Here is a 21,047-nt window from a genome sequence, read left to right as displayed (position 1 = left end):
AGCTCCAATTTCAACTGCCCACTTGGATATGAGCCCTGTGGCGTCTTTGTTGTGTAGGATGTCTCCGAGTGGAAAATCTGTCACTACGGTAATCTTGTGGCTTTCGAAATAGTGGCGAAGCTTCCGAGAGGTAATGAGTAAAGCGTAGAGTAGTTTTTGTACATGTGGGTACCGGATTTTGGATTCTGACAGTACTTCGCTGATGTAGTATACTGGACGTTGTACTTTATACGCACGCCCTTGTTCTTCTCTTTCTATGACTATTGCTGTGCTGATTACTGTGGGAGTTGCCGCGATATATAGCATCATATCTTCATCTTTCTTTGGAGGTGTCAGGATAGGCGATGAAGTGAGGTATTCTTTAAGTTTTTTGAAAGCTTCGTCGGCTTCTATTGTCCACTCGAACTTGTCTGTCTTCTTTAGTAGTTTAAAGAAAGGTAACCCCTTTTCGCCGAGTCTTGATATGAAACGGTTGAGGGCCGCCATGCATCCTGTTAGTTTCTGCACATCTTTGACACTTCTAGGTGGGCCCATTTCTGTTATGGCTCGAATTTGCTTGGTGCTGGCTTCAATCCCGCGCTGACTGACCAAAAATCCGAGTAGTTGCCCTGAGGGAACTCCAAATACACATTTATTTGGATTCAATTTCCATCTCCATTTCTTCAAGTTTTCGAACGTTTGCTGTAAATCTTCAATTAGAGTGTCTGGGTTTTTTGTTTTCACCACCACATCGTCCACGTATGCCTCCACATTTTCACCGATTTGATTCCCAAGGCAAGTCTGGATAGCTCTTTGGTACGTGGCGCCAGCGTTTTTTAGTCCAAATGACATGGTCTTGTAGCAGTAGGCACCAAACGGGGTGATGAAAGATGTCTTGCTCTGGTCTTCTTCTTTTAGTGCGATCTGGTGATACCCTGAATAGCAATCGAGAAAAGATAATAACGCAGATCCTGCTGTTGAGTCAACTATCTGGTCAATGCGTGGTAGTCCGAACGGATCTTTTGGGCAATGTTTGTTGAGATCTGTGTAATCGACGCACATGCGCCACTCGTTCGTGTTTTTCTTCTGTACAAGGACCGGGTTTGCTAGCCAGTCTGGATGTAGGATCTCCTTGATGAATCCGGCTGCCATCAGTTTTGTTATTTCCTTTTTAATTGCTGCCTTCTTGTCGGGTGAGAATCGTCGTAGCCGTTGTTTTACAGGTTTGGAGCTTTTGTTAACATCAATTCTGTGCTCAGCCAACTCTCTTGGGACTCCTGGCATGTCGGCTGGCTTCCAAGCGAAGATATCTTTGTTATCCCGAAGAAAGTTGGTGAGCGCGAGTTCCTATTTTTCCGAGAGGTGAGCACTGATAGTTGCTGTCTTGGAGGTGTCGCCCGTGCCTAAGTCGATTTGCTTGACGTCGGCTTCTTTTGGTGGTGCGATGATACTGGGTTTTTTAGCTGGTATTTCTAATTCTTCTTGGCTTGTTTCCGCCGCGATTGTGGCTATTTCTTTTCTTCCATTGTCAGCTTGTGCTTTGGCTGCAATTTGGATCGCCTGAACGTCGCAGTCAAAAGCACGCTTTAAATCGCTTCGAAGAGAAAGGATACCGTGGGGTCCTGGCATCTTAAGCAGTAAGTATGGATAATGTGGTATTGCCATGAATTTGGCTAGTGCCGGACGTCCTAGGATTGCATGATATGATGAATCGAAGTCGGCGACTTCGAATTTGATAAACTCTGTTCGGTAGTTTGAAGGAGTTCCAAAGGTAACAGGTAAAGTAATTTGTCCGAGTGGTATGGCTGCTTTGCCGGGTACTATTCCGTAAAAAGGTGTGCTTGTTGGTGTAATCATCCCGGCGAGTTGTAGTCCCATTTTCCTTAGAGTTTCTGAAAAGATGATGTTAAGCCCAGCTCCTCCATCGATTAGTACTTTGGTGACGGTCATGCCAGCTATAGTTGGATCCAGAACCAATGGATAATGGCCTGCGTTTCCTACGCTAGTCCATTGGTCTTCTCTGGTGAATTGGATAGGATACTGTGACCAATTGAGGTATCTTGGTGTAGCCGGTTCTGCTGTCATAATGGTCCGTAGTGCTAGTTTTTCTTGGTGTTTGCTTCTGCAATCCGGAGCCCCTGAGAAAATCACTGCTACCGTTCCCCTAGGTTTTTGGAATCCTTTGTCCTCGTGGTTGTCTTCTTCTCTTTTCTGATTGTCCTCCTTGGTGTCTTCCTTACTATTTTTTCTTGTGTATCGATCTTTGAAAGTATAGCAATTTCCGATGGTGTGCCTCCCACTAGGGTGCAATGGGCAACGTATGTTTTCAATGTCATCATATCTTCTAGGTTTGGTAAACTTCTTTGATTTGTCGGCCATTGCCACAGTATTGTCTGGTCTACGTTTTCTTTCTTGATGTCTGCTATTTCGATGATTTTGCTTGTCCGAGTTGTCCTGGTTGTTTCTGTCCGGGAACCTTTCCCGTGTTTTTTCTTCTGCAGTAATCATCTTTTCTACTGTTCGTCTGAATTCTTCATTGTTTCTCGGATTTTCTTTGCAGAAATCTTGAAATTGCCACCTAGCCATGATTCCGTGAGAGAAAGCTTCAATTACTTCTCGTTCGGTTATGTCATGCACTTGAGCTCGTAGTTCGCCGAATCGTCGATAGTAATTTCTGAGACTTTCACCTCCCTTTTGCTTGAGTCCTTTTAATTCTGCATGGGTGATTGGATATGTAATGATTCCTGCAAAATTCTCACAAAAAACTCTTTGCAAATCCTCCCAATTTCTGATAGATCCTGGGTTCAGTTTGTCGAACCATTGGAGAGGCATGGCTTCCAGTGCCATGGGGAAGAAAAGGGTTTTGATATCGTCATCTCCTCCGGCTAGTTCAATTGATTGTGAGTATATTCTGAGCCATTGCCTTGGTTCGGTTTTGCCATCATACTTGGAGTGGTTAGACGGTTTGAATTTGTGAGGTAATCGTACTAATGCAAGCCTGTTCGCGAAACAGGGAAATCTATCGTGTGTCTTGGTTTCTTTGAATTCGGATTCGGCACCTTCTTCTGGCCAGCTGTCGTTCTGACGGAGATAATCTTGCGAGATTGTCTGGGTAGGTACCCTACTCCTAGTCTTCCTGGGTTGTTCAAATCGGTGGCCCTGATTATGTTCCTTCCTACTTCCTTCGTCATGGCTTCCACCTGGCCCAAGTCTTTCGAAAGCGGATTTCCTTTGATTTTGATCTTCTTGTCTGTGGGTTGTTGATCTTGCGGGTAGTCTTGATCGAGCTCTCTCTTCGTGTGTTTTTGGGATCGTCGATCGGAGCAAGTCCTGGAGCTGTTCATACTTCTCACTGGGGTGTGAAGTTTTTCCGAGTTCTTCTAGTGCTTCTCGAATCTTATCGTAAGGTGTATTCGCCGTGCGTCTCCCTTCGACTTCTCGTTGCGATTTTCTTTTGTCGTACTCAGCCAATTCTGACTCGTATCTGATCCAAGCTTCCCTGCGCTGCCTAGCACGGTGTTGACGCCCTTGCTTCAACTTGTTTTTTCTTTCTCTAGCTTGTTTCTGACTATCTGTTTCTCCGTCGTAGCCTTGGGCAAAAGGTGATATGTTGGATTCAGATTCATCTGATGATCTGACATCGGGTGCTTCTGGGGGATTTAATGGTGACCGCGGTCGTCGAACCATGAGCACTTCTCGCGCATGAGTCGCTCTGTTATTGGCGTTAGCTTTCACGCTGTCGGAGTTGCTAATAACTTTGGTGGATGCCTCGGTGTCGTAGATCGAGTCTCCTTCTTGGTAGGGTAGAATTGCTGTCGTCGTCGTGCCGACTAGTTGGGTACTGCTGTCTTCAGGAACAGAACCTGGCTAGTGGATGATGCAGTCTTGGGATGTTATTGTTAGCACGAGACCCTCCTGAGCTCCTGTCAGTGGTATCCCGCATCTTGGATTGAAAGGTCTTTCGAACTGTCCTTGATAGGATTTTGCCATGTTATCGAGCCCAAATAAAAAAGAACTCGACTTCTTGGAAGAACTCTGAGGGTAATCCGAGTTGTTTTGAGATGTGCTCCGGAATCTTGCCAAAAAAGAACTCGGTTTCTTGAAAGCACTCGGATAAAACTTCGCCTTGATGTTTGAATTCGAATCGGATACGAGTGGCCGTGAAATCTGATTTGAATCGGATACTGTGAGCTGTGCGAATCTTCTGGTGAGCTGATCCGTTGTATTTGGTGAACTATGAAGTTCTTTATGATGATCTGGATCTTTGAGGAGATGGCTCTGAAGCTTGCCGTTGTTGTCTGCCTTGCAGATCCATGAGCCGAAGATGAAAGTTGATCCCGTCGGGAAGATTATGTTGTCGAGGTCCATCGAGTTCTCGGATGCAAAGTCGCCGAAGGCCCCTACCTGGCGCGCCAGCTGTCGATGTTTCACCACCGATAGCCTGCCACGGGGGTACCCGGGGCAGTATGTTTGGGCTTCGGCGTATGACGAACTCGATGGTTAACGCAAGACACAGTCGATTTATCCTGGTTCAGGCCCTCGATCGTGGATCGAGTAATAACCTTACGTCCAGTCGGCGTTAGCCTTTGCGTTAGATTGATTGTCAAGAGTTGTGTTGAACAATTGTCGTCCCTGTCTCAGGAGCCCTGCCCTCCTTTATATAGTCAGGAGGCCAGAGTCCTAGTCGGTTTATAATGAGATTTCCTAATAGGATTACTTGATAGTTATACTACTAAGATTACATGGGAAGAATCTTAGTTGGACTAGATCTTCTCTCTCCCTTGCGGGGTATCCTATGGGTCCCGCATCGACAGCATCCTTGATGGGGAGGCGAGAGACGATGTCGCGGAGGAGCACATCTGGAAGGAGGCTGAGACGGTCGAGGTCGACGATGTCGTCGAGCGCGGCGGCTAGGCGGTGAGGACTCTCCGCGGCGTCGAGCATTGGAGCGGGCTCGTGGACGATGTCGAGTAGCGCGACGGGGACGGTGGAGGTGAGGCCGTGCTCGTTACGGATCTGGGCGGAGCCGAAGACATCGATGGCGGAGAGGTCGAGGTCGAGGTCGCGCTCCTCCGGGTCGTGGGCAGGCTGCTCGAACAGCCCTCCCCAGTTGTCCGGGACCACCTTGGCGTCGGACGCGAGCTCAAGGGAGATGTCGGCGATGCCAGCAGCGTCGGGGATGGTGCACGCGGACGCTCCAACGTCGACAACGAGCTGCTCCGGGCAGGCGAGGTCGGAATCGCGCACGGAACCGAGGCTCGACGACTTGGAGCCGCGGGGTAGCGCGATGGCGACCTTCTGGACGGCGTCGAGCGGCGCGTCGGGGTCGGTCGGGGTGACGAGCGCGTCCACGGGGTCGGCGCCCGAGTCGTCGTCGCAGGAGGAGGGAGCGCGTCCGCGTGCGGGCCGCTGCAGCCTGGCGAACAGCCGGTCGAAATGAGCATCGGACTCGTCGAACCTCCTACGGATCTCGTCGAGGAGGAACTGGATAGAAGGAGAGATCTCGGTAGGGGGATTCATGGTGCTAGACCGAGAATCGACTGTCTCTGATAGCAATTGTTAGAAGCACACACTCTAGATGATGATAGAACACAGATCGCTCCAACACAATCACAATAAGCACAGGTACTATGATCCCATACAATATGAGATAGAATCTAGGAGAAGGTAGCAAGCAGGGGAATCGATGCTAGGAGGAAGATCCTAGAAGGTTCTAGAAGGTACTGGAAGCAGGAAATCCAGGTACAAGAGTGAGAGGCTTGGAAAGGAAGAAGAACAGTAAAAGGTAGAATGAGATGGAAGTCTTCTGAATAATTCTTCGATGCCCTTCCTCTTGCCATCCTGGCCCTTTGTACTGGCTTGGCCTTGCCTTTGCTTCTGTCTAACAGCCCGGCCCCACATGACAGTCCATCCTACACATATCCCTGATAGGCCTGTTCGGATGTTGCCTCCCAGGCAGCTTCGAACCCAGGCAGCTCCCAGGCGTCCCATTTTGGACGCCTAGGGCTAGGATCAGTTGTCTGGCAGGGCGCGATCCAAACAGGGCTACCGTGCATGCCAGGTCGCAGCATGGGCATATATGCGCAACTCATCCGAGATCTCTCCTGCATACGAGGGGTGTTTACCTTGTGCAAAAACCACAAAACATCGTCAATGGCAAACAGCATCCTCCATCTCTTCTCCTCCGTGTTCCTTCTTGCTCTCACAGCTGCTCCTGCTGCTAATGCTGCGTCCGACATCCTCAGTAAGGGCCGCAACATCACCGACGGCGATAAGCTCGTCTCGGCCGGAGGATCATTCACCGTCGGCTTCTTCTCCCCCGGGGTGGCAAACAAGAGATACCTCGGAGTATGGTTCTCCGTTTCCGAGGACGCCGTCTGCTGGCCGGGTAGCCAACCGTGACCGCCCACTCGCCGACACTTCCTTAGCACTGGTGATCACTGACGCCGGGAGCCTCCTCTTGCTCGACGGCTCCGGCCAAGTCGTGTGGTCTTCAAACACGACTAGTGGTGGCGCCACCTCCCCAGCATCGGCGCAGCTACTTGAGTCCGGAAACCTCGTCGTGCTGAGCGACCCGAGCAGCAGCGCCGTCGTCATATGGCAGTCGTTCGACCACCCGTCCAACACCTTGCTCCCCGGCATGAAGATCGGCAAGAACCTGTGGACCGGGGCCGAGTGGCGCCTCACGTCGTGGCGTTCGGCCAGCGACCCTTCGTCCGGGTGGTACTGGTACACGACCGACACGAGGGGCGTGCCGGAAAACGTTCTCCGGGACGGCGACGTCGAGAGGTACCGGACGGGTCCCTGGAACGGGCTGTGGTTCAGCGGCATCCCGGAGATGGCGACGTACTCTGACATGTTCGCGTACGAGCTGACCGTCAGCCCCGGCGAGGTCACGTACGGGTACGTCGCCAGGGCCGGGGCGCCCTTGTCCCGCCTGCTGCTGACCGACGACGGGGTGGTGCAGCGCCTGGTGTGGGACGCGGCCACCCGCGCGTGGAAGAACTTCTACCAGGGCCCGAGGGACGTGTGCGACGCGTACGGCAGGTGCGGCGCGTTCGGCGTGTGCGACGCCGGCGCGGCGTCCACGTCGTTCTGCGGCTGCGCCAGGGGGTTCAGCCCCGCGTCCCCCGCGGGGTGGAAGATGCGGGACTACTCGGGCGGTTGCCGGCGGAATGTGGCGCTGGACTGCGCCGCCGCCGGCAACGGGACGACGGCGACGGCGACAGCAGACGGCTTCCTGCGGGTGCGGGGGATGAAGCTCCCCGACGCGGACAATGTGTCCGTGGATGCGGGCGTCACGTTGGAGGAGTGCGGCGCGAGGTGCATGGCCAACTGCTCCTGCGTGGCCTACGCCCCCATGGACATCCGCAGCGGCGGCGGCGCCGGGAGTGGCTGCATCATGTGGACGGATGGCCTCGTCGATCTGCGCCTTGTGGATGGAGGGCAGGACCTCTATCTGAGGTCTGCAAGATCTGAACTAGGTATGCCTAGTTGCCTACTACAAATTTTACCATGTTCCTGAATTTCTGCTGCTACTTTTTGGCATCCTTTCTAATGGAAAAAGTTAGTATATAAAATCCTTGGGTCTGCATCGATCCATGTCGATGAACACAGCCATTGCTTTCTCATGATCTCATCTGCTTGACATACTAGCTTTGTCCTTTGATGATCATTACTGCGAAACTGACAGGTGAAGTCAAACCACCGCACCGGCCATCTCCTACTGCTCGGGTTGTTGGTGCATCCGTGTCTTCCTTCGTCATGGTTCTGCTTATTATTTTCGTGGTCCTACTCATGATTAGGAGGCATCTGACATCTAGAATCTCAGGTGATTTAACAAATCCGATTACTTCTTTTCCCCCTTTATTTCAGCACTCAACCTCCTGTAATTTTCAATAGAAAAGAAAACGAGAAATTTCACTTTGCATATATAAGCTAATTTGCAGTACATGTTGATCCATGTTCCAGCTACTCATAGTACTCAGGTTATTATTGCTCCCACCGTCCCTTCTGTTCAACTGTCTAGCATGAAAGCAGCAACAAAAGATTTTCACGAAAACAACATCATTGGCCGAGGTGGATTTGGCATCGTTTACGAGGTCTGCTGTCTGTAGGTCGCCTTCATTATGCTGAATATCTATTTTTCTGTTAAAAGTTTGTGACATAATATGTAAGTATATATGCAATCACCAGGGCATGCTAGATGATGGAACGAAGGTTGCCGTAAAGAGGCTGATCGTACATTCTTCGCTTACTTATGATCAATGTGAAACAGCTTTCATGAGAGAAGTAGAACTGATGTCAAAACTAAGGCATGGGAATCTTATTCAGCTCCTTGCTTACTGCAAAGATGGAAACGAGCGTCTACTAGTCTACGAGTACATGCAGAATAAGAGCTTGAGTTTCTACATATTCGGTATACACTGACTCGTAATCTGTCATGCATTCTTTTGTCTGGAGATCATTTTAACCTCCTGGCACTTGAAAGTTCTCATGTTCTGTGCATGCATCAAACTGACAGGAAACGACCCCAAACTCCGTGCTTCTCTGAATTGGGAGCGAAGGCTGGAAATCATTCGTGGGGTTGCCAAAGGCGTTGCTTATCTCCATGGAGAATTAAGCGAGGAAGTCATTCACATGGATCTAAAACCATCCAACATACTTCTGGACGACAATTTTAGACCTAAGATAGCGGATTTTGGTACCGCAAAAACATTCGTTGAGGATCAGACAACTCAAACAAATTTTCAGACACCGTATGATTGAACCTTAACCCTTCAGCTGATGTTCTATTAATTTGGCTACATCATGTACATGTATTACATTTTCCCCAAAAATTTGAGCTGACATATTTTTGATAACCAAATTAAAGGGGGTATACTGCTCCAGAGTACGCAATGCAAGGAAACCTGACACTGAAATGCGACGTCTACAGCTTCGGAGTCGTCATACTGAATATAATAAGTGGCCCAAGAGAAAGAACCATGCCACCACTCCTGCCCTATGTGAGTACACCGATAGACAGAAATTCCATATTGTTACGGTTCATTAATTTCTCATGAAGTAGGCATAAACTTTGTAGCTCTTTTGCAGGCCTGGGATTGTTGGACCCAGCATAAGATCGAGAACCTTCTCGATTCAGCCATGGAAGAGCCTGAGTTTGGGCTTCTACTTGCATTAGAGAAATGCGTTCAGATAGGCCTTCTATGTGTGCAAGAGCTGCCAGATGATAGGCCTACCATGTCTGCAGTGGTTACAATGCTAAACAGTGATTATTCAGAGATCTACTCGCCCAAAATGCCAATGTTCGACGACGGCCTCACTGGGTCTCCTTCACACGCTGCGTTCAACGACGGTGGTGCAATAGAGAGACACCATCGATCTCATTTAACATGCCCATGCTAATATATAGCCTGGACTAGCACTGAAGCAGCCTGAAACTTCTTTTTCAGTAAAAATGAAGCAGCCTGAAACTGGCCTATATAATTTCTGGTTGTTCTTTTGCCCATTTTATTGTCACGTAATCACCTTCGTTTTTAAACATGTCCCTTTCTTTTGGTGTAAGTGTAACCGTTCATGGTCCTAGATCTAATATATACACCGTAATTCGGGTAAATCCGTACATGCCTCTCACGAGAGGGCCAATTGCCTTTGCTTTTCAGAGCAACAAGAGGGAAAAGCGCGCCAAATGCTAGGCTGTTTGAAAGATGGGCCGTCGAATTCAGGCCCAGTACATAGGCTTCGCAAGGTCTCAGCCCATAGTATTATTGGGCCTCAACGGGTTAGCTCAACTTCGAGACTGAACCGGCCCAACTCTGAATTTCAACCGAAGTCGTGGCTGAAAATCTGTCTGTCGACAGTCGGTTCCATTAGCCTCCTCCCAATGGCAGCGCTCGACAGGCAGTCGTCATCAGCCACCGCCCTAGGTCAACGCCCGCTCCTTGCTCCCCGTGCTGCATAGCAAAAGAAGCGGCGACACCGACGCCGTCGCCGTGGTCCACACCAGTCAGCGTCTCTTTCTTGCCAAGAGAGGAGCTTTGTTCTTCGATTCACCGGTGCCCCTGGCTTGCTGGTTGCTGGCTGCTGTTCGACGTAGGCGTCATTTTCGAGCGGTCGCTGTACCATGACCTGGCCTATTCCAGAATCACTCAAGCTTCGACGAATCGTTGGAGTAAGGGTACTGATGAGCGAGCTCGGCAAGAGTTTCATAAAGCTGTTGCTATTTCACGCTGTTTTCTAGAGTGATCATGCAGCAACTGCGAAAAGGGCCGGCTTGTGCATGTCTTGCCGATCAATCAGACACAAAAGTCAGCAGTCCAACCACCGGGAAAGAAAGATCAAAGATGGCAATACAAAAGTCTACGGTCGTATTCGTTTGATTTCAGCAGATATGTTTACTCTGTTGCGTGCAGAGTCATGCATGTGAGGTAATATGTTTACGCCGTCCTCGTCTTGCATGTTCACGAGGGTTGGAGGGCTTTGTTTGTAGCCGTCCAAGCTGAGCTATTTCGGCCACCATCAGTTTTCAGTTCAGACTACAGAACAATGGAGAAAGAGCCGGGCCGGACAGTGAAAATATGAAGCTAACCCAGTCTGGTACTCTGGCTGAATTGGTTGTGCATGCATACCCTACAGGACTAGTGGATGTGACTCCCCTTTATGTGCATGTACCAGTGGCAGCATCAGTCACGTATCATCCATGAGCTAGCAGTTTTTGCGCATCTTGTAGCTTATCCGTTCATGGACAAAGCCAATTTTGTATTTGCATGCCACCACTCGTACGCATCGTGATTTTTTTTATAATGGAGTTCCTCTTTTACAGGAGGACTATAGGCTTAAATTAATTTTCATCATTAGAAAAAAGTAGTAGAAATGTTTAGAGTACATATATAAATAATTCCTAGGTAACATTTGTGCTTAACGTTAAAGTTTCTGCCAAAATATTGCATCATCAACAAGACATATGACGGTATATGATGCTTAATTGAAATGTGCATAATGCTTGTAGATTATATGACACTATGGGTCCCATTCAGATTGAAATCTTTTACATGAATTCAGAATTGTACAAGGGGCCCCAGTTTCAAATCTAAACCCTACAATTTCATAAAAATCTGATGAAAAGATATCTAAATTAAATTTTAAAAATGAAATATACAAGAGTTAGTTAGAATGATCCAAAGGAAATATGAATGAAGCATTTTTTTCTCGAACATGCAAAAGGTTTGCATGTCTTCGTATTAAGGTAAAGAAAATATTCAATACAACATGCTTTAGCGTCGCTCTAGGAGGTCAATAAGTTGTACATGAAAGCTCGGATCCTCCCTTGTTGTACATGAAGCGTTATTGTTGGGAAAGCGGATCCCAGCAAGGCGAGTCTAGATGGGCCGTCAAAAAGGTGAGTCTAATGGAGCCTCCGCCTGAGCGAAGGCTCGAGATGGAGATGAGTACACAAGTGGGCCCGTAGGTGATTAGGGTTTTATAAATAGCATTCAACTCTCTCCTTTAAATAGGGTTTGGTTCCCCCTTTTTATAGGGCGCTATTCACAGGGATACCGTTTTACAATTCTGCCCTCTGATAGCTAAGGCATATTCCTATGATATGCCGCCGTGGCCTCCGCCATCGTCCTTGCGCCTCCGTCTCGCGCGATGCTCCGAACCGACGCTTCCTCAGGCCTTTGCCGTCGTCCTTGAGCCTTCGCTTGTTTGAAGGGCATGGGCGAAGGCTCCCCTTGTGATCCCTGTAGATTATCACTCATGCAATTCAAATATTAGTCTTTTCGGTTAGGATGGTGCCCAGTCTCCGCGGCTCAAATATTCATGTCCCAACAATTATCAATGGTTACTAGTTACTCTACCTCTACTTTCTTTGTTGCAACTCATGTTTCGTGATCTCATGATTCTAGCTAGATTGACTTTCAAATTTTTGATTCAACAAACTTTTTATGCTCATGTTAACCTAAAACTCAGAGTCTTCTTTTGTATTTTATTAAAAATAAAGATTTATGGCTTATACCGCACTCTTAACTTCTGTGATGGCACACAGGTCAAAATCCCCATCATTATTTGGCGCGCGCACATGTAGCAACGCACGGACGCGTGCACTCCATGTTGTCAACTTGCTTAATCTCTATATTTTGGAACCAAATAAGGAAAAAGCTAAACTACCTATATTTTGGAACTGAGGATTAATAAACAATAATAAAGAAGGGGGAGGGGGTCAGATTAAATTAAAATAAGAGATACGATTAAGTGCGACCTTGTAAATTTGGGCAGGCTGTTATTAAATTGGCTAATACAGACACTATCAGTGCCAGTTCATTTAAAAAAAAATTGCCTAACAAATAGGGGCACGAATAATTTTAGTACGAGTTTCGTGCTAAATATGCAATCAATGGAAAGCACCAGCATTGTGAGCGATATATATAACGCTGTTCAGTGACACCAGGAGCTTTATTGCACAAAAGGGGAGATTCTAGTATCATCTATCATGGAGTCACCAACCAACAGATTTCTCAATCTTCCCGCCATGATTTTCCCCGTGCTATTGCTTTTTCTCAGAGCCTCGGCCGCCGCTGGAATTGCACCTGACACGCTCAACAACGGTGGCAACATCACCGACGGCGGGACGTTGGTCTCATCCGGCAGCTCCTTCACGCTGGGCTTCTTCTCCCCGGCCGGCATGCCAGCCAAGAGGTACCTTGGCATCTGGTTCACCGCGTCCCCGGATGCCGTCTGTTGGGTGGCCAACCGTGACACCCCCATCAGCAACACCTCAGGAGTAGGAGTACTGGTGGTCGGCAGCACTGGGAGCCTTCGCCTTCTCGACGGCTCTGGGCAGACAACGTGGTCCTCCAACACGACGAGTTCCGCTCCTGCCGTGGCGCAGCTGCTTGAGTCCGGTAACCTCGTCGTGCGCGAGCAGAGCAGCGGGAAAATGCTCTGGCAGTCATTCGACCACCCGTCGAACACCTTGCTCGCCGGCATGAGACTCGGCAAGGACCCGCAGACTGGCGCGGAGTGGTCGCTCACGTCGTGGCGCGCGCCGAACGACCCGTCAACTGGGGACTGCCGGCGTGTGATGGACACCAGGGGCCTCCCGGACTGCGTCTCCTGGAAAGGCAACGCCAAGAAGTACCGAACGGGCCCCTGGAACGGGCTGTGGTTCAGCGGCGTCCCGGAGATGGTGTCGTACTCGGAGCTGTTCTCCAACCAGGTCGTCGTCCGCCCCGACGAGATCGCGTACATCTTCAACACCTCGGCCGACGCGCCCTTCTCCCGCCTCGTGCTGAACGAGGTCGGCGTGCTGCAGCGGCTGGCATGGGACCCCGCCAGCCGGGTGTGGAACGTCTTCGTGCAGGCGCCCAGGGACGTCTGCGACCACTACGCCATGTGCGGTGCGTTCGGCCTGTGCAATGTGAACACGGCGTCCACGCTGTTCTGCAGCTGCGTCGTGGGGTTCAGCCCCGTCAACCCCTCGCAGTGGTCCATGAGGGAGTCCGGTGGCGGGTGTCGGAGGAACGTGCCGCTGGAGTGCGGCAACGGGACAACGACGGACGGGTTCATGGTGGTGCGGGGAGTGAAGCTCCCCGACACGGACAACACGACGGTGGACATGGGCGCGACGCTGGAGCAGTGCAGGGTGAGGTGTCTCGCCAACTGCTCGTGCGTGGCCTATGCCGCCGCCGACATCCGAGGAGGCGGTGATGGCACTGGCTGCGTCATGTGGAAGGATAACATTGTTGATGTCCGGTACGTAGACAAGGGGCAGGATCTCTACCTGAGGTTGGCCAAGTCTGAATTAGGTAAGTTCCAATTAGCCAGTTCTCAATTGCATATACTTTTCTCTCGCAAATGAGAAAGAAGCAAAGTTTCACCGTCCGTTACATTCGGCGTTCACAAAAAAGATCATCTATTCACTTCGAGTAACATATTTGTGCAGCTAACAGGAAGAGAACGGATGTGGTAAAAATCGTGCTTCCGGTTACGGCATCTCTGCTTGCACTTGTGGCTGTTGCCCTGTACCTTGTTTGGATATGCAAACTGAGAGGTAGAGCCACTTCACTACTCAGAATGATTCAGAATGTGGTATCCCTGCAGAATTACTCTAACAGGTACTAGCAAAGGATACATACTGATCGATATTTCTGTTAGGCCGACGTCGAAACAAGGATGTCCAGAAGAAAGCGATGGTTGGATACTTGACCACGTCACATGAACTTGGTGATGAAAACCTAGAACTTCCATTTGTTAGCTTTGAAGATATTGTTACTGCAACAGATAACTTCTCTGAAGACAATATGCTTGGTCAAGGTGGATTTGGGAAGGTTTACAAGGTAACAAAAAAAATATTGTGAACAATAGTAGTATGAAATTTTAGCCACTCCCTTTTTCAATTTACTAATGGTGAAATCGTGCAGGGAATGCTGGGCGAGAAGAAAGAAGTTGCAATCAAAAGGCTTGGTCAGGGTTCTGGACAAGGTGCAGAGGAATTCAGAAATGAAGTAGTTCTGATTGCCAAATTGCAGCACAGAAACCTCGTCAGACTTCTTGGTTGCTGCATTCGGGGAGATGAGAAATTGCTGATTTACGAATATTTGCCAAACAAAAGCTTGGATTCCTTCATTTTTGGTATGTTAAAACTTTTTTATTTTTTATATAAAAGGAGAGAGTAGCCATTGTTACCATGGAATTTACTTACTTATAATATACCATTGTAGATGCTGCAAGAAAAAAGCTCCTTGATTGGCCAACAAGGTTCAAGATAATAAAAGGAATATCTAGAGGGCTTCTTTACCTCCACCAGGATTCAAGGTTGACGATAGTTCACAGAGATCTCAAACCAAGCAACATATTGTTGGATGCGGATATGAGCCCTAAGATATCAGATTTCGGTATGGCAAGAATCTTTGGAGGAAACCAACATGAAGCAAATACTAATCGAGTTGTTGGGACATAGTGAGTAGTCCAAGCCTCAGATTTTAAAATAACTCGTTGCCTGCACTTAATAAGCTTGTTACTTACTGCTAACAATCCTTAAACAGTGGTTATATGTCTCCTGAATATGCTATGGATGGCGCCTTTTCTGTCAAGTCTGATACATATAGCTTTGGTGTCATACTCTTGGAGATTATAAGTGGTCTGAAGATTAGTTTAACCCACATCACAGATTTCCCAAATCTATTAGCTTATGTAAGTATGGTGGCATGCTTGAAATTTTTACAATGCATCAAAAAATACTTATTAATGTTCTATGAAATTGATTCAATTGGTTCAGGCATGGAGCTTATGGAATGAAGGAAAGGCAATGGATTTGGTGGACTCATCCCTTGTCAAGAGTTGTTTACCAAATGAAGCCTTCAGGTGTATCCAAATAGGACTCTTGTGTGTGCAAGGCAATCCAAATAGCAGGCCACTCATGTCATCAGTGGTGTTCATGTTGGAGAATGAAACTACAACACTTTCAGTTCCAAAACAGCCTGTATTTTTTTCACAAAGGTATTCTGAATAACAGGAGAAATCACTAGTAGCTCTATGAATAACATGAGCATGACAGTGTTATTAGAGGGACGCTAGATGGTTAGGTTATGCAATGTTTGTATGTGTACATAATTTCCTGTAGCAGATCTGTAATACATTAGTAGTTTGCATACTTCTCTTATATTTTTTTATTGCGAAGATACTTCTTTTATCTTTGGCAAAAAAATTTAATAACTACACTGGTTTTTGTTGCGTCTCTTTATTGTGTGAAACTGTAGATATTAGAATATAATTAAGTTATCATTCTCAAATAATGTCCGGTAGTGACAATGGTAGTATGAATTTGAGGTGAGGTACAATCGCGACCATGAAATTGGACGACTTTCGCGCCGCCGGCAATGGGTTGGCTATTGGTGGAAAGGCCTAGAACCATGCATTACAGCTTTATGGGCTTCAAGTTCTCATTTGACAGACACACTGCCGCGGCCAGTGTTTGTCTGGTGGGCTTTAGCAGGATGTGCTGAATACTGAAGTCTGAACTCCCCGCTTGCAATCTGTTCCCACCACGTTTATTTCGGAGTAAATTGCACGGCCGATCCTTAAAGTATTAAGCTGATTTCGTCTGAGTTCCTAAACTATGAAATCGCAGTCTTAGTTCCCCAATCTACTTAATTCGGTTCATGTAGGTCCTAAACAGCCCAGACGGTGTCAAGCAGTCGACATGGTTATCCACGTACGTAGGGGAGGCACGTGAGACACATGTGACCCTCGGCAGCCACCGCATCTCCGCGAGCGTCGCGCACAGCCACCTCGTCTGCCCGCTCTACAACGCGCAGTGGCGCAAGCGGCCGTCCGTGCGGCCGTCACAGCCATCGACGATGCCACCCACGCTACCGTGGCAGCCACTTCCCCGCATGGAGCCCATGCACGGAGTGCAGCCGTCACCTGTCCCCGCCGTGCATCCACCGCTGCAGCCTGCGGAGCCAGAGGTGTTCGACGACGACGACGAGGTGGAGCTGCCCTTTGGCGAAGACAACCAACGACAAGCTGCGGCATCCAGTGGGACGTTGGCCATCAAGACACACGTCGAGTTCTCGGCTGTTGCCAGGGACTCGTCGCACGACAACTTCGCCGTTCTCGTGCACGTGAAGGCTCTGGGGGGTGGTCGATGGCGAGGTGGCAGCACCGAGACGCGCCGCGCGCTCCTCTCGACCTCGTGACGGTGATGGACGTGAGCGGAAGCATGCACTGGAACAAGCTTGCCCTGGTGAAGCAGGCCATGGGGTTCGCCATCGGCAGCCTCGGACCGCACGACCGCCTCAGCGTGGTGTCCTTCTCGTCCGGGGCGCGCCGCGTGACCAGGCTCCTGCGCATGTCGGACACCGGGAAGAGTCTCGCCACAGAGGCAGTGGAGGCCCTCAGAGCGGGCGGCACCACCAACATCGCCGAGGGGCTCCGAACGGCCGCCAAGGTGCTCGCCGAGCGCCGGCATCGGAACGCCGTCTCTAGCGTCATTCTCCTCTCCGACGGCCGGGACAACCAAAGCATGCCGCGGCTGGCGCGGGGCAGTGTGCCCAACTACGAGGTGCTGGTGCCACCGTCCTTCATGCCTGGCACTGGCAGCACCGGCGAATTGTCTGCACCCATCCACACCTTTGGTTTCGGCAACGACCATGACGCGGCAGCGATGCACGTAGTGGCCGAGGCCACCGGCGGGACGTTCTCTTTCATCGAGAACGAGGCAGTCATCTAGGACGCGTTTGCACAGTGCATCGGCGGCCTGCTCACCATCGTGGTGCAGGAGGCGCGCGTCGCCATTGCCTGCGGGCATCCCGGAGTCCGCATCAGCTTGGTCAAGTCCGGTCGTTACGAGAGCCGTGTCGACGAGGACGGCCGCTCGGCGTCGATCGTCGCCAGCGAGCTCTACGAGGACGAGGAGCGGTGTTTTCTTGCTGTTCATGGCCGTTCCAACCGCGGAAGCCGCGGGCGGCGGCGAGAGCGAGACTCTTCTCCTCAAAGCTCGTTACAGCTACCGAGAAGCCGCTGGTGGCACGCACGTCGACGTGACGGCGGAGGACACGATGGTGGCCAGGCCGGAGCATGCGGTGGACGCGGAACGGTCAGCCGAGGTGGAGCGGGAGCGCGCCTGGGTGGAGGCGATCGAGGACATGGCGGCGGCTAGGGCGGCCGCGGAGCGGGGCGCGCACCAGGAGGCTGCGGAGATACTCAGGAACCGGGGGCGAGCCATGGCACGGGCGGCGGAGCGAGGCGGCGGGTACCCCAACGGGGCGCTGCGGGCCGAGGTGTCGCGCATGAGAAAGCGCGTGGCGAACCAGGAGAGCTACGAGCGGGCGGGGCGCGCGTATGTGCTCGCTGGCCTGAGCTCGCACGCGCAGCAGCGCGCGACCACAAGGTTGCTGCGCCCCCTTCAGGTTGTGGTGCAGCCCTCGGGGGCAGCGTTGGCGGTGGGGAGGCGTCATGGTTATGTGCTCGCTGTCCAGTAGTTGCCGAGGGTCACGTGTGCTTCACGTGCCTCCCCTACGTACGTGGACACCGTCTAGGCTATTTATGACCTACATGGATTGGATTAAGTAGATTGGGGAGCCAAGAGTGCGATTTCATGGTTTGAAGACCCAGACGAAATCAGCTCAATACTTTAAGGACCGGCCGCGCAATTTACTCTTTATTCTGCCTCTCCAAAAATTATTGCCATGATCTGATTTTTCACCTTGAACTTAAAATTAGACATCTCACCTGCTGAACTTTAAACCATTTAAATTATCTCTTTGCCTTGGTTTACATTTTAAGTTGATTTTATACTTTTTTTGTTTTTTCTCAAATACGCAGGAGAGTTGTACCATTTTATTAAGAAGAAGAGTTGTAAAGTACAATAGGCACACCATACACACCCCTTAACTTTCAATTACATTCGCGCCTGTCAAAATAAACAATCCTTTTTAGTTTAAAAAGTAAATATTTGATAAGGCCACGGAAAATGTCTCTAATCTTTTTTAAAAAAATTGAAAAAAATCTAGAGATAGATTAGGATACCACAAATCAAAATAAGATATTTAGAGGTCGTGAAAACATCTTTAGAACTTTTTGAAAAAAACATTTTAGCTCTAGAAAAAATGAAAAAATATCTAGAAAAATATATAAAATTTTTAAAACATTCTATTCAATATACAAAAGTGTTTTAAAAAGAGCATGTATACTTTGCAAATAGAAGCAAGAGATAACTCTCTATCAATGGAGCGAGTGAGTGTGTGACAAAACTTAGAGGCGAAACTACTCAGTACTAGGGGACGCAAATGCACCCTATCAATTTTTTAAAATGATTAAATACTAAAATTCACCATATATGTATCTTTATATGACATAAGTCTATGCATCCACAATGTAAGTATACATCTCTCTAATTCGTTTTAGCGCCAATGACAATACTAAAGGCTGCTAGGTTTTTTGAACCATCGTTTTTTTACTAGACTTTTTGCAATCTCAGTTGTTACATGCATTTCGTTTCCAAAGATGTTCAGAAGAGGGGTTGCTTTATTCTGAATCTTCCAATCCAAACTGGCCAAGGCAGCCGGGCTTCATTTTCGCTTGGCGCGACGAAACACTGTGACTGTGGGCATCAGTTTTTCTTTACACGTGCAGCATAGTTCAACGCATGCGGGGGTGCTGCCACGTAGCAAGAGTGTTTGCTCATCATTGCTTTGGTCAAGAATCAAGATCCTTCCTCCTTGGCTCCTTCGTGTCTTAATCCACCAAGTCATAATGTGGACTAATCTTGATCCTTGGTCTGGTCAATTTTATTCTGAATTTGTGTCATAGAGATAGATTAGCCCAGGAAATTTTTTGGTCCGTCTATCCCCTGCATGCCACGTAGCCTCCTTTTCTTTTCTTCTAACAATAAAAAACCTTGTCTACTTCTGTTCTATGAAATACCGGGCAATGTCAACCACCTATTGTTAAATATTTTAGACCATTACACCGCATTGACGTTTTGCATTTTCATCAAATTTGTCAGACTATTGGTTCACTCCCGGTTATGGCTCCACCAGGCCATGTCGATTTTTTTTTTAATTTTAACACTTCTTGGAAACTAATTTTAAATATAACACCGTCGGTTTTTTTTAAAAACTAACACTTTTGGCCGCGTCTATTGTCCTGGCGCGGCCAAATACCTGTGCCGCGCCATGCATGGTGGCGCGGCGGCAGGCTGACGTGGCGGCTACCGAGACCGGTGACGTGGCAGGACCGGCCGCGCCACCGATCTTGGCGCTGCAGTGCCACGCCATCACTGACGGCGCGTCAGCCCTCGGCTTGTCATTTCAGAGTGCACACATGCAGCTGCATGTGGCGGGCTTGTTTGGATTTTTTTTACAACAACCATTTTTTATATGAAACATTAAAGTACAGTATAGGAGTGTGGGAACAACTTCACATGCACGTCTACGGGTTTGTCTCGGAAATCGCGGAAGAGAGAGACAGGGACGAGGACACAGAAGAGGCAAGCACCGCTGTTCCGTCCACTGGTGCTGCGGCTGCAGCGTGTACTGCTAGGCGTGTGAAGAGTGAGGCATGGGCCCCCTCCACATATCCAGCAGAGCAGCAACTCGATCCGCATTTGTTTGCAAGGTACGCTCGTCACGGCTCGTCGCACGACAAAACTAGCACTATACTGTAAGTAGTACTGTAGGAGTAGGCGACTAGGAGTAGTGCACTGTGGACTGTGGCTAGCGGTATCGGGCGAGCGGAGCACGGGCGGGTCGACACTTGTCACGCACCGCGACCCGACGAGCTAGTCTACGCTCCCAAGGTTCAGTGCATCGCATCGCACCGCGTCGGCATCGCATCGCCTGTTGGCATCGCACCGCGTCGTCCGCGTCGGCATGTTGATTCTCTACAACTTAGCGGAGAACCTGAAAGGTAATCAAGCTATCTTCAAAATCTGTAAAGAAAGCAAGAAAAAGCAAAAGCAAAGCCCAGTGACCATCGGAACATTAGAAACATCCAGAGTATAAATATTGGAATTCGAATTCGGATACGTATTCCAATATCCGGATACATATTCGAATTCGGATATTGAAATACGAATGCAAAACAAATAAAAGTTGGATACATATGGTAGCATCCGGATATCTAATAAAAAATTAAAAGAATATAAATAAATAACTATTTCAATCAAATATAAAATATTCATAAGGAAACTAATACAAAAGTAATCTACGTGTCAAGTAATCTATTTATATTCTTTAAAGAGAGTTATATTAACTGCTCAAGAAATATGTTATAATATTCTCTCGTAATTAAAGACTCTACATATTGAGTAATTGAGTAATCTACGTGCGCCACACCACTGTTTGTTACATACATTTTGCCAAATTACACACGTCCATGAGCCATGTCATTATTCTGTCCCCTCAACGATTGGAATCTTATATCTGAAAGCGTTCTAGACATGTTTTATATCATTACTCCTTTGTCCCATAAAAAGTATCATTTTTATTTTTTTAAAAATCAAATATTTACAACTTTGACCAAATATATAAAAGAAAATATTAATACTTACGGTACATAAT

The 21,047-nt window shown here is 48.7% G+C and overlaps 1 protein-coding gene and 2 pseudogenes across 1 annotated transcript; all 3 read left to right on the top strand.

The window, feature by feature from the left end:
- Positions 1–6,014: 6,014 nt before the first annotated feature.
- On the top strand, positions 6,015–9,387 carry LOC136492410 (receptor-like serine/threonine-protein kinase SD1-8; annotated as a pseudogene).
- Positions 9,388–12,456: 3,069 nt separating this feature from the next.
- Positions 12,457–15,519, top strand: LOC136491539 (receptor-like serine/threonine-protein kinase SD1-8). The gene is made up of 7 exons (XM_066487860.1): positions 12,457–13,787; positions 13,925–14,032; positions 14,137–14,318; positions 14,403–14,613; positions 14,703–14,940; positions 15,027–15,174; positions 15,260–15,519. Exons 1-7 carry the CDS (start codon positions 12,473–12,475, stop codon positions 15,491–15,493), a joined length of 2,436 nt encoding a protein of 811 aa, XP_066343957.1. The 5' UTR covers positions 12,457–12,472; the 3' UTR covers positions 15,494–15,519.
- A 374-nt stretch (positions 15,520–15,893) lies between these two features.
- Positions 15,894–17,966, top strand: LOC136492409 (E3 ubiquitin-protein ligase WAV3-like; annotated as a pseudogene).
- Positions 17,967–21,047: the final 3,081 nt, after the last annotated feature.

Source organism: Miscanthus floridulus, chromosome 11, assembly GCF_019320115.1.
Source record: "Miscanthus floridulus cultivar M001 chromosome 11, ASM1932011v1, whole genome shotgun sequence".
Taxonomy (NCBI): Eukaryota; Viridiplantae; Streptophyta; class Magnoliopsida; order Poales; family Poaceae; genus Miscanthus; species Miscanthus floridulus.
The sequence above is the reverse complement of the archived record's forward strand: the minus strand, read 5'-3'. Positions and strand labels throughout refer to the sequence as shown.

Bases quoted from the DNA above. Each gene is read 5' to 3' on its own strand.
- LOC136491539 (XM_066487860.1), top strand. From the start codon at position 12,473: ATGGAGTCACCAACCAACAGATTTCTCAATCTTCCCGCCATGATTTTC. The intron at 13,788-13,924 runs GTAAGTTCCAAT...ATATTTGTGCAG, and splicing joins GTTGGCCAAGTCTGAATTAG to CTAACAGGAAGAGAACGGAT. The intron at 14,033-14,136 runs GTAGAGCCACTT...TATTTCTGTTAG, and splicing joins TTGGATATGCAAACTGAGAG to GCCGACGTCGAAACAAGGAT.